The sequence below is a fragment of the Phasianus colchicus genome, chromosome 6 (assembly GCF_987193195.1).
Source record: "Phasianus colchicus chromosome 6, bPhaCol1.hap1.1, whole genome shotgun sequence".
Taxonomy (NCBI): domain Eukaryota; kingdom Metazoa; phylum Chordata; class Aves; order Galliformes; family Phasianidae; genus Phasianus; species Phasianus colchicus.
In genome coordinates, this window is record NC_143441.1 from 8,077,307 (window position 1) to 8,090,649 (window position 13,343).

The window sequence follows — 13,343 nt, forward strand, 5'->3', positions numbered from 1 at the left end:
GAACAGGCTGTCCAGGAGGGTTGTGAAGTCTCCCTCTCTGGAGATATTCAAAACCTGCCTGGATGCCTACCTGTGCAGCCTGCTGTAGGGAGCCTTCTCTAGCAGGAGGTTGGATGATCTCTAGAGATCCTTTCTAACCCCTGAGATTCTGTGATTCTGTTGTCGAGATCTCTGAATGTTTTCCTAAGAATGGTCTTTTTTGTTTTTCTTTTTTCATAGGCTTATTATAGAGCTGGCCACTCGCTGATCATGTTATCAAATTCTTGTAACGCGATTTCTATGTTTCATAGAGGTTTGACTCTTCTAAATGCTTCTGTAGACCAAGCTCAAGTTGCTGATTTTATAGCAGGAATCTTCACAAGTGTTAATGGTAAGCTCAAATTAAAAGCTTAATTATTTCAAGAACCCCTCAGTGATGATGGACTCATTTTTTCCCATGTTTACAGAAGACTGGTTGATGATAAAAAGGCACAGTTTGGTGGCAAAGGGTTGTCATGCTAAAGAAGTCAGATATTTGCTCCCTATTAGCATTCTCCTGAGTGTTAATACTAAAGCTGTTGCTCTGCAGTGAAGTAGTTTAGTTGGAGACCACAACTTTAATAGCACTGCGTATGCTACATGCTTTTCATAACTGCTTACTCTTGCAGATGAACGAGTTTTGCCACGAACTTTCTACCCCGCATACGATTATATTTTCAGCGCAAGGTTTGATGCACTGATTTGGCAATCTGTGATGGAAAAGTTGGCTCAGAAAGGGAAGTGGCAGGTAAGTCTGTCCCAGTGAAGAGAAAACAACTGTTACATACTCGCTTCTTGGCCTGCTAAGATCAAGTATAGTGTGGTACTGCTGCACAAAAAGGCAGTCATTGGTACCTGTGCAGGGTAAGCTTGTCTTACCTCTAAGATAAAAAAAGCAATTAATTTTTGTGTTCCTTGATTCAATTGTCTTGATTTTTAGGCTTGAAAAATATTCTTAGTTCAAAATAATTTCCAAAATTCATTTCTCAAAGGTATACAACAAAGTTAAGATCCCACTTGTCTCCTGCTATTGTCTCTGTTTTCATTCTACCTAGGGGCTCCATTATTCTTGAAAGACATTGAAGGGATAAAAAATGTATTTATTTGTAGTGTCTTTTTCTTTTGGATGAAAGATCCACTCAGTGGAAGTACACAGTTGTTCAATAAAGACGGATTATTTTGGACAATCAGAAAGACAATCACCTAAAGTCATTTTAACCCTCTTTTTAAGTAATAACTGTATGAAAAATGGTTCATTGCCACAATTACAGTGTGTTGGTGGCAAGGTGCTGGCAGGGGGCTGTGGGGCTACAGTGTGTGGTGAGGGTGGGTCTGCCCCATGCTGGGCATAGCCATTTCCAGCCTGCTCCAGCAGCCGTGCTGTAGGGCATGGCTGGGCCCAATGGCAACTGGCAGGAGCCTCAGGGAAACTTGTCTAGGAAAAGGCAAAATACTGCATGGCAAAGTGAGGAAAAAGCATGAGAAAGCCCTGTGAGCACCAGGATCAAAGAAGAGGAGCATCTGGCAGCCATACAAGGCCAACTCACAAGAGTACCGTTCAGGATTTGAAGACACACGTAGGTGGATCAGTACATGATCAGTACATGCCCACTGCCCTCTGGCAAAGAACCTTTCCCTAACCCCCAGCTACCCCTCCCCTGACACAGCTCCATGCCGTTCCCTTGGCCCTGTCACTGTCACAGAGAGCAGAGCTCAGCGCTGCCTCTCCGCTCCCTGTGAGGAGCTGCAGGCCTTGTTTAACTTCATGTGCTTGCTGACTGCTCAGCCCTCGCATTTGTTAAGATCTTTCTGCAAGGCCTCTCTGCTCTTAAGAAAGTCCACAGCTCCTCCCAATGTAGTGTCATCCTCAAACTTCTTTAGGATACCTTCAAGTCATGTATCCAAGTCATTGATAAAAGCACTGAAGAGAACTGTCCCTAAAATGAAGCCTTACCTGAGGAATCCCAGTAATGGCTGGCTGCCAGCCTGATGTAATCCTGCTTACTGTCACTCTTGGAGCCCAACCTGAACTCACCCATTGCATCATGAAAAACAGTACTGAAAGCTTTGCTGAAATCCAAAACCATCACATCTACTGGCTTCCCTTGTTCAGCTAGGTGTGTAATCTTGCTGTGAAAGGAGAATTATTCATTAGAAAGGACTTTCCTTTCATGAACCTGTGCTGGCTGTGACCAGTGAGTGCACTGTCTTTCATGTGTTTTTCAGTAACTCCCAGAATGATCTTCTCTGTAATTTTATCAGGCACTGAAATAGAACTGACAGGCCTGTAATTACATAGATCTTCTTTCTTATCCTTGAAAAAGAACCACTACCAAAGCTGTACTGGAGGCACTTTTAGGACAGGATCCTTTCCACGTGGTTTCTATTTCTGATGAGATTTTAATTGGCCATAGGTTCCCGCAGTCCACTGTAAATATGTTAGCTCAATTGATAAATGAAAAGGGAAATTCAGTGATGTGTTACAATCTTAAAAAAAAAGATCTGAAATGTTGTTAGCCCATGTTTCACTCTCCTACAAAGTCTAGTGATGCAGTGAAAAACAAAGTTTCTAAGCACACTTTTCACTATTGTTTTGTTTCGTAGTCTTTTCTGTTGTTGTTGTCCAAGAAGAAAGACTTGCCCACCAATCTCAGAGTCAACCAGTTACCACTGAAAAATCTCTTTGAGGTAAAGTGACAAGCTTTTCAAGTTTCGTGTCTATTTCTTTTCTTTCTGTTCTCTTCAGTGGGAGAATTTCCATCCTGTGGGCAAGGTGAAAGCAGATGAGAGAAAAATAAAATGAAAAATAATACATGGCTATGTTAAATAATATATGGTTATATTAAATAATCTGTTTTGTTTCTTCATCTGATCATTAAAAGGATCCTTAATTTGTGTAGTTTTTGTATGCAATTTAGTATTTCCTTTGATTGGTCACCAAAAGTTATCTTTCTCTCAAGTGCAGCAAGCTATTCATGTCAGACCTGGAACCTGACACTAAATTTAACGTAGAAAAATGTTTGACATCTGTTAAGTTGAATGTGTTTTCCAACCAGGATGACTTTCAGTATTCCTGGGTTAGGGTGGTATTATGTTTTGCAGGCTTGCTTCTGGACTGATTCATGATAGTGCATCTGATTACGAGAAATTGAGCTCATTGCTGTGTTGGAATTTGTCTTTACTCAGTGCCCCACATTTTTGGTATGTTGCATTAGATACAGGCTGTTAAACTGACTCCCTGAAGGCTTACCTTCCAGATACTGTAGGGGGTTTTGGCAAGCTGGAAGTGTACAGACTAAGTAGCCACAACTCCAATGTCTTTCACTGAAACAATGGCATCTGCCAGCAGCAGAAGTCAGTCTGTGCCCACCTTGTGAAGGAGCAGCTGATGTCCATAGCAGTATCATGCCAAGTTTCTGAAAGCAGTACACAGTGCATGTATCTGCTACTATGCAGTGGTTGCCCATCCTGTTTCAGTAACAGTTGAGGAAAAGCATTTCTTGTGGACCATTACAAAGCAGGTGTGTTTACACAAGCATGCCATGGTTAGCTAGCACTGGACAAGTGTGCTGTGGTAATGCCAGTCGAGGAGCTTAAATGGGACTTCGTGCTACCCTCTTTCATACCTCATGCATTTGATCAGCTCTTTGCAGGGAGAGAGGTTTGGATCAGAGTCCAGGCCCTGAAAGATCAATGAGCACTGCTTATCTTTTGCAAAAATGAGAGGAAAATGTGGTTTTTGACAGCTGGAACTTCCCCTGCTGCCACCCTATAGTTTGTTGTATTTTATTTTTGTGACTGTGCACAAACAGTAATACTTGCCAGTCAAAATCTGGCATGAGGTGTTAGAAAGAAAGATTTATTTGTGGATGTTGGAAGGCTGTGCAAAGCCTGCTATTTAAAAAATGACTGGCACAAGTGAAGCAATTACATCTAAACACTGTTTTTGAGCACCCCCTCGTGACCAGATTCTTCTGGCGTGCTGTCTCAATTTCCCTCTGAGCTTCCTCTGCTCACCTCCAGAGTTCCTGTATCAATGTCCCTGTTGCTTGTAGGCTGTGCTTGAAGCTGATTAAGTCCCTGATAAGTCCCTTTTTTGGTTCAAACTTTTCCTTCTCAGACTGTGTGCTTTCAGTCTTGGTGTGTAAATTTTCCTGTAAAATTCATACTTACCAGCTTTTCTTTGTGTGAACAGTTTTATTATCATTGCTGTCTTAATAATGCTAGATGCTTCCTGGGCTGGATGAGAGAATGAGGCATTGTCCTGCTTTCCATTGATGGGATTCCTGAGCTGTATGAGGAGATGTTACCTGGGTTGTCTATACCTCCTTCCCTCAGTCAGTAATTCCTGTTTTCCAATTTAAAACATTTCTTCAGTCTTTTCTTGCTTTAGCATAACTGCTTGCAGAAGCTGCCTCATCTGAGCTTAGACAGTACAAAACCTACTTACAGCAACATGTGTACTGGAATGTAGTAACATTTAATAGACTTGTATAGCAGAAAGTTGCCATCAATTACAGGGAAGAAATAAAGAAATATGTATTACAAAATAGGCTTCAAATTCATTGCTTTTCAGAGCAGGAGAAGAGTCTTTCAAAATTCATGAACATCTCATTGGAGAAATGTATTTGCTTTGAACTTCTACTGGATCTGTTATGTTTATAGTAAATGTTTCATTTTACAATGAATATGACTTGGTTGTTACTGTTCCACCAATTCCAGACCAATTCAAAAAAAAAAAAAACGTGGAACTGTGATTTTAAAAGAATGTCTTTTCTGAATATAAAATAACCTGTTGTAATTCTTTTCTTCATTATCAGACTTTTGAGTTGTATGGAGGTGATGAGACGATGCAAAATGTAGCAGAATTAGTCAAATGGCTGATTTCCATTGGGGCAAAAGTTGAATCCATTGGAGTTTATCCCCTTCATGCTGTTATCAGACTGTGTATCAAAGCAAGTAAGTGACATCCTCTGTTAAAATAAACCAAATGTTGTCGTCTTCAGAGAAAAAGCAAATATAATTAAATCAGATAATGTAGGCATGACTTTAGGTGTATCACTAAAACACAGGAAAGAAGTGGAGCTTTTGGAGAGGATGCGATGGAGGGCCACAAAGATGATTTAAGGGCCAAAGCACCTCTCCTGTGAAGACAGGCTGAAAGAACTGGGCTTGTTTGGCCTGGGAAAGAGAAGGGTGTGGGGAGGCCTCATTGTGGCCTTCCAGTATTTAAAGGGAGTTCATAAACATGAGGGAAATCAACTTTTTTACCCACTATCAGGGTAGATAGTGATAGGACCAAGGAGAATGGTTTTAAATTAAAGATGAGGAGATCTAGATTAGATGTCAGGGCAGATTTTTTAGCTGAGAGTGGTGAGGAGCTGGAACAGGTTGCCCAGAGAGGTTGTGGATGCTTCATCCCTGGGGATGTTTGAGGCCCAGCTGCATGGGGCCCTGGGCAACCTGATTCACTACTTGATCTAGTGGTTGGCAACCCTTGCCTGTGGCAGAGAGGTTGGAACTTGATGATCCTTGAGGTCCTTTCCAACCCAAGCCATTCTATGATTCTGTGATTTTTAAGAATTTTGCAAACTCTCTTATTTGTTACCTGCTCTTGTTAGCAATAAAAACCTAATATGGATGTTCTCTTCTATGTTTTGGAGCTATTGTGTGATTGAGGTTCTTTCAGATCTAGGCATGCCAACTTTGACAAAAATTAAGTATTTCTTCCTGCCACGTCAGTGTGGAACAACATTTTCATATGTGCTGAAGATTCATGAGTCAACTAAGTGATGCATGCTGAGAGTCAGTGAGAACTTAGTGTCAGGTCTCCCACAATGCAGCTGGCTCATGGTATCATTTCTCTTGCTTATTTTTTTTTACCTCCCTTACTTCCCATGTATGAGAAAAGCTTTCATACAGGTGCATCTTTACGTGCCATTGGGGGAAAAACAGTATCTATTTCTACTGCATCTATTTACTATAACAAATGTTTACTTTTATCATTTCAGAAAAGAACCATATTTTCAGATGGTTACTGTCTCAGAGGCCAGACTTGAAGGACAGAATCAACCAGCAAGACAGAGATGGATGCACTCTCCTGCACATTGTGGCATCTTCCAGTGACTATTCCCGGAAACGCAGTAAATGCAGTTCTTTCTTCTTTCTTGTTACTCGTGTGGTGTTCTGTTTTCATATGGAAAAATGATGAATGGCAGAAAATTTCAGACTCCAGTGTTTACTACTACATACAAGGAAGAAAATGAGAAAGCCCTGTTAGCTGAACATAATAACTTAAATATAAGCATTTCAGTAATTCCCTTATAAGTCTGTATACTTCATTTGGTGACCTTTCTAAATTTTTGCTTCTTGATTTGATTGGTTATGACTTTCCAGTAAGTACCCTGCAGTTTTTAGTTACCTTTTAAATCTAAACGTGCCTTGACCACCTAGAGACCTATCCTATTTTTCTATTCTCTTGTTTGCTTGTTTGTTTTGACAAGGTGAAGCTTTAAAACCTAAGTAGCAGTGTACCTTGTCAGATGAAAAATGGAAGGAAATGCTTTCCTTCAAGATTTCTGTGAGATTTCTTTTACGTTAATATAGCCTGGCTTTCTTCCTTGTATTTCTTACACTGCCCACAAGGTGGCCTCAGGAAACAAGCATCAACGCCAAGATAACTCCACTCTTCAAGGTCGTTGAACACAATGACATTCTGATGGCTCCCTTTAGTAGTAAGAATGAGAAGCAGGCAGTCTCTATCTAACAAATTTCATTTCCTGGAAAGAAGTCATACTTCTTTTGCAACATCTTTTACTATAGGACTCTTGTGTTTCTGGAAGAGACCATATATATATTTAGAGATATGTTTATAAATATATTAAAACCTTTGCTCCCATCCATTAACAAAAAATAATTCCGAAGGTGGCTTGAATGGTAAGACTTGTACAGGCAAAGCATGACAGCTGTATTAGTCTGCATCACTCTTTCCTCATCCAGATTTTTCCTTCAGCACATGCAATTAAAGAGACTGTGTTCTGTGGAGCTGTGCCTTGGGAAGTGTAATGATCTAACAAATCTTTGCTCAGCGTTTCTTCATCTTCCCTTGCATTACATGATTTGGTGTTCCTGTGCTCTTCCAGCTGTTCTGTTGGAAGATCAGTACTGCTGCTTGCAGGGCTGTAAAGTGCTTCCTGGGAGTGCAGTGGGAAGTTGCAAGAAGAGAGCTTCTCATCTTCAACAATAATTATTAAACACTGTGTTGAACCTTTAAGTCACCATTGTACTTATTGTCTTTGTTTGTTCTGTAATTCTATATAGCATTTCAAAACACTTGAAGTGACTTCTGTTGAAAGCAATGACACCATTAGTTAAACTAGGAATCTTTGTTACAAGGCTTATTACCACAAAAGTAACGTGTTTTCTGCTGCACAGGAAAGAAAATCAGTACACAGTATTCATGCTTGAATATGTGAAAGACAGTTTTGTTAAGTCACTTTGTGACTTATAGAATTACAATAACAATAGAAAAATCTCCTGTTTTGATTTTTCTTTATGTAGTGAGCAGTTTGCCTAAAAACTGGAGGATTGGAGCATAGCAAAGGAGAGGCTTTTGACATACTGCTTCTGATCAACGGGATGCTCTTGAGGCACCCCATCACTTTGTGTTTCAGTGCTCCATTTCCCAACTTACAGTAACAAAGAGAGAGTTTATAATTATTTTTTAACAGTTTGTTGAGTTTCTTTTGGATATAATACCTAACAATTCTTAAGACATTGGATGAATTTTATATATATATCTGAGTGTATATATATATATGTGTGTGTGTGTGTGTTAGAAATTGTGCCACATTTGAAAACAAGAAAACAAAACAAAACAGCCCCTGAACAATGAGAATTATTCCCCCTCTAATGCCTTTTCTTATAATGCTTTAGGTCAAACAGAAGATGTGCTTATGCTTTTGAATTTTGGGGCTGATCCTACCATTCCAGATGCACGGTCAAGAAACGTCATAGATATTTTGAAAAAGAATAAAAACTTTGATGCTGTCAAAGCAGTCAGCAGTCACATTGAGAAACACACTTCCTCCTCTGTGGAACTGGAAGGTACCGTATGGACTCGGTGCTTTTTCTGTTTATAAATTATAACCTTTGCATGCAAAATCACTTTATTTGTAATTGGCAACAGTAGGTGGAATTTATGTAACTTTCTGTATGTGTTGTCACCCTGGTGAGTCAACATTGAACATTTTGTCCTGGCCTGAAGGTGTCTGCTGTCCAGCTAACGTTCTTAATGTATCATGCAATAAGTAATTACAAATTGCTGGAAATTATTATAAGCCACTGCTGGATTTTTTTTTTCCTTAGCACAAGGCTCCCCTCCTGCCATAGAAACTGCATCTTTTTGATGCTTTTATCAGTTTTGACCATTTAGCTTCACCTTAGTGTTTGGCAAATGAAACATTTGGTAAAAACACCCGTGACATATTTAAAATGATTTAGATAAAGAAAATACGTTGACCAAAAAGAGAAGCCCTGAAGTGATGAACATGTATGTGAACAGATAATGACCTATTTTGAAAACAAAATGTTTTAGTGAGAGATCCTCCTTGTTCAGAAAGTTTTAGCCGTCATTGATCCACATGGGTGATATGCAGCTGAAACTCTCATGTTACAAGGAAACTTAAAATCTCTTCACATGAAAAGGGACAAGAGCAGCAGAGTGGACTATTGGAGAGCCTCCCATAACCAAAACAGAGGACCTAAAATTTAGTTACTCTTGAAGTAAGGGCAAACTGCAAATTATTTTAAAAACTATTACTGTTATTTCTGGGTAGTTTGTGAAAGACCATTTGTCTTATGGAAAGGTGCTGATCTTAATTTTCCCAGTGCTAACATGGAATATGATGAATTGACATGCTAAACTGGTTTTCAGTCTACTCTTGCCCATCAGTTCTGAAAAAGACTCTGAGTTCTCTGTTCTGGAAACTGGTGCACGATTGCCCAAATAACAGAGAATTCTACTTTGAAATCAACAAATCAGAATGAGAAAACATACAATAAATTGTACAATAAAATCCCAGTGTCAAACTAAACGTTAGATAGTTTCCTGTCTTCCTTAACAAATGTCATAAGCCTGAGTTGCCTGTACTGCAGTGTAGTCAGAGAGATGCCAGTTAGGACAGGAAATGGGGAACTGTCTCTCCGTAGGACTGAAGGGTTCTTGCAGAAAGTGCTGTCTTGGCAGCATGGCAGCTTGGTTGGTACTTGCATTCTAGCTCTGAAGGAGACTGGGAGGGGAGCACAGAAAATTCCAGCAAAGGATGTGGTTGTAGGAGGCTGTTTGGAGAAGCTCTTGTGTATGTCCACATGAGAGTTGACTTATTGGTTAGGCAGGATGTTCCTGCAGGACTTAGAAATTCAGGAACTGAGGTGGCAATTTCTGCAGCTTACCTTTCCAAGTGATGGAGAGGTTTAAAAGAAGGTTATTAAGCCCCAAACATGGATTTTGCTCTTCTTAAAAAATTTCTTCAGTACAGTCTTTCTAAGATGGTTTGGTGCCTGATCATGTTTTCCTAGCCAAGATAATGTCTGTATTAGTGGTATTACCATATTAGCTCAAAGCAAACCCTTTTCAAAGCAGTACTTATTTGTGTTATGCAGCTCTTAGGGCATACATGGAGGAAAAGATCTACACAGGCAGATCAAACTCAGAAAAAAGTGAAACTTACAGACTATATCTCTGGTTTCACATGTATATTATGTATAAGTTTACTGGAAGTCTTTTATTTCATTGCAGTTGCATTTTCTGTCTCCTGGCAAGCAGTTTCCCATGGTTCTTTCTTTACTGTAGAGATCTTTTGCCCTTCTCCTGGAGCAGGTCTTAGCTCAGTGGTTCTGAGGTTTATACAACTGCCCTTATAGAGGTAACTGTTTTGGTTGGTATTCCATGTATCTCAGCACACTGTTGGGGGTCAGTTTATTTTCCACAATGTGCAGCCCCAGGAGTTTTCTAGGCTTAATGTAAAGCAAGAGACTGGAGAGCAAGACACTGCTTTACCCCTGGGATTAATCCTGGTTGCTAAAAAGGTGACTTATGACTTATCTATTGCTTTGTCCAAGTGGGGAAAGCTGCTGTTTTGTCCATCTTTGAAGTACTTAAATTCCCTGAAAATTACAGGATATTCATGCCAAGTCTTTCATTTAAAAGCCATTATTAGGACATGATTTAAAGTCAGGAATTGTCCATTACCCAAGTATCTTAAACCTGTAGGTGTCATTTTGCTGTGATGGGTTTGTTTGTTGTTCTGGTTTCTTTGTTTAGTTTTATAAGGGCAAATTGCTCTTTAACTGTATTTGTTAAATGCCAGTGAAGATTCAGACAAGCTCAGGGCATCTGATTAGAAACATATGCTGGAAGTGTTACTGTTCTTAAGTCATCTACTATGAAAATTCTTATCATTGCAAGGCAGAAATGTCCTGCCTGCATGCACAGCAGTTTGTCTACTATTGCAATTTTCAGCCTGATGTATTAATGTAAGGAGTATTTAATGAGTGTATCAAATGTGTTTTGGAATACAAAATATAATACAGTGTATTACAACCCTGCCATGAAAACGTGACCATGAAGAACTGGATTTTCAATTCTTGTAATGTTTTGCAGAGGAAGATAGAAGAAGAGCTGTAGTCGATTCTTTCCTGGATGCTCTCGAACAGTTTGTCAAGTTCTGCAGTTTTGAAAATGGGTTGCATCATAAAAATATATTGAAGGAAGATGTGTTTCAGAGATTTCTGAAACTGCTTTCTTCTATGAAAGGTACAGTGAGTTCCCATTTCTCATCTTAATTGTTTTCATGCTAACATACAGTTTTTGCTCTCTTACCCTTTCTTTGTTTCCTTGTTTCTACAGTTGATATTACTGGAACTGAGTACTTTTACTTATTTTTACTGCTGTATTTTGCAGTGAAAACCCTTCATAATATGTACAGAAATTCAGTATGATGAATAGAAGTGTTCAAAATGATTTATCTGTCAGTATAAAGACAAAAGGATACAAGCGTAGAATTTTGCTGTTCTGTGATTTGAATTTAATGAGCTCATTATTCTGAAATTTGTTTACATTGAGATGGATTTTATTGTCTGTTTTTGAGTGAGTTATTTTGTTCTGTTTGTCTTGCAGAAATTCCTGAAGGGGTACTTTGCAACATCCCCCAGGCTTGTGCCAACAGCATCATAAAACTGTTGTTGAAGAAGCAAATGTGGCATGAAGTTTTGTTGTTGCTAACAGGGAAAGCCAATGGGGAAAACACATCAGATGGAGGACTCTTAAAAACCTGCAGTCTTTCAGATGTTGACGTTGGCAGCATTATCCAGCAGTGTGACAGACTGGATGAGCGAGTCCACCTCATAAGATGTTTGGTAGAAAGAGGAGGTGAAAAAAATAGAATATTACTTTTTTTAAAAAGATAGCATAGTTTTTGTGACTCTTTGTAAGTGCTGAAGCTTGTTCAAGTGCAGTACATCTGCTGCTACACTGGAAACCTATTAGGGCTGTGTAGGATGGAAGATGTTTTTCAAATAAACTTTGGCTGTCAGAGTTAGATTAGGAGGTAAAAGGCCAAAGATTCTTGTTCCTTTGCTTATAGTTTTCCTAGGCTTTAATTTCCCTGTCCTGACTGTGATTCACAGTCTTGGGGTTAAGTATGTTGTCATGTCACAAGTAATTGGCTACTTCAGTGAATTCAAGGACATGACCAAGTATCTTTTCTCAGTAACTGTGAACATTATCATTTTTCTTGTTTTGCATAGGTTCTATTCCTAGAATTACTCTGCCATTTTTCACTTCATGTTAAAACTTGATACTAGCTATAAATTGGGGAGACATGGTCTTGCTGCAGCCTTGTAACTGTCTGGAGTTGGAAGGCTTATTTAATCCGTGACTGACTTACTTGAAGAAGATATGTTCTGGCCTGTGTTTTTCTGCTGCAAAAGGAGGACTGGCTGCTTAGATTATTGGGAGATCAGAGGAGATTCTGAAGATTTCCATCCTCAAAAAGTCTTTCTGCCTGCTCAGCAATCAATTTGGACGTTTCTCTGACAAGCACTTTCTGTAGTTTGCCAATCTGGTTTATCATATTTAACCCCTGTTATTTTCATATCCTTCGCACTAGCTCTGCCAGATGGAACTGGAGCCAAATCTGAAATACCGCTGCAAATCTGCCTGAAAAAGAATTACTTTGAACTGGTGTATTTGCTGCTGACCAAGGGTGCAGATCCTCGAAATATCTCCTTTGCAAAAGGAGATACTCCTTTGCATGCTGCAGTCCACATCTGTTTAGATAAAAGAGGTAAAGTTTTTGTGTGCTCAAGTCTAAGGGACGCAAATATCTCTAGCCACTGGGATGGGAGGGATGATAGGATCATTCATTTTCACAGCAAATGTTGAAAATACCTGAAGAACATAAAACTACTTGAAAGTGTCCAAAGGAGGACTACAAAGATGGTGAAAGATCTAGAGGGGAAGATGAGTGAGGAGTGTCTGAAGTCCCTTGGTTTCCTCAGCCCAGAGAAGAAGAGAATGAGGGGAGGCCTCATGGTGGCCTACAGGTTCCTCACAGGGGGAGTGGAGGGGCAGGTGTTGATCCCTGCTCTCTGGTGACAGTGACAGGACTCAAAGAAATGACATGAAGTTGCGTCAGGGAAAGTTCATATTGAAAAAGGCTCTTCACCAGAGGATGGCCAGGCCCTGGAACAGGCTCCCCAAGACAGTGGTCATGACACCAAGCTTGCCAGAGTTCAAGAAGTGTCTGGACAGCGCTCTCAGACATACAGTTCAATTTTTGAGTGGTCTTATGTGGAGCCTAGAGTTGGACTCAATCATCCTTACGGGTCCTTCAGACTTCAGATATTCTGTGATACGATGATTCATGATCTCATTTCTTACCTGTCCAGCTCAGTACCACTTCCTCTGCTGTTTTTTTCATGTGATAGCAGAGGCAGCAGACCAGGATGTTTGGCCGTATCTCAGTCCCCAGAGTTTGTAGGCCAAAGGATATGGACAAACCTTTATTAAGCTGATATGTTCTGCTTTTAATTTGCAGTGCCTGGAGCTGTGAGGAGAGTTAATGGCTGGTCAATTGATTGATGGGATTGAGGCAGCTGTAACGTTTCCATCGCTTCCTGTTTTTTTTCTGACTGTATTATTGTTTAATCAAGCTGATTTAGAAAGCAAAGCTCCTCTCTGAAAACCTATAAAATTTGTATTAGATGGAAATGGTTTAAATATAAAGTATCTAGGAAGAAACAAAGAAAAAAGCAGGGCTGTA

General features: G+C 39.7%; 1 protein-coding gene across 5 annotated transcripts in view; it reads left to right on the forward strand.

Annotated features, from left to right (window-relative positions):
• Nucleotides 1-13,343, forward strand: part of TRANK1 (tetratricopeptide repeat and ankyrin repeat containing 1) — a 49,460-nt gene that overhangs the window by 12,838 nt on the left and 23,279 nt on the right. For 4 of the 5 annotated variants that reach the window (XM_090142338.1, XM_031590426.2, XM_031590427.2 and 1 more), the window contains 9 exons: nt 220-370; nt 648-766; nt 2,623-2,706; nt 4,839-4,977; nt 6,030-6,161; nt 7,954-8,124; nt 10,682-10,834; nt 11,198-11,449; nt 12,189-12,365. In XM_090142338.1, coding sequence (XP_089998464.1) covers nt 220-370; nt 648-766; nt 2,623-2,706; nt 4,839-4,977; nt 6,030-6,161; nt 7,954-8,124; nt 10,682-10,834; nt 11,198-11,449; nt 12,189-12,365 — 1,378 coding nt within the window. The remainder of the gene's footprint in view (nt 1-219; nt 371-647; nt 767-2,622; nt 2,707-4,838; nt 4,978-6,029; nt 6,162-7,953; nt 8,125-10,681; nt 10,835-11,197; nt 11,450-12,188; nt 12,366-13,343) is intronic. The other variant, XM_090142339.1, reaches the window with a different exon arrangement.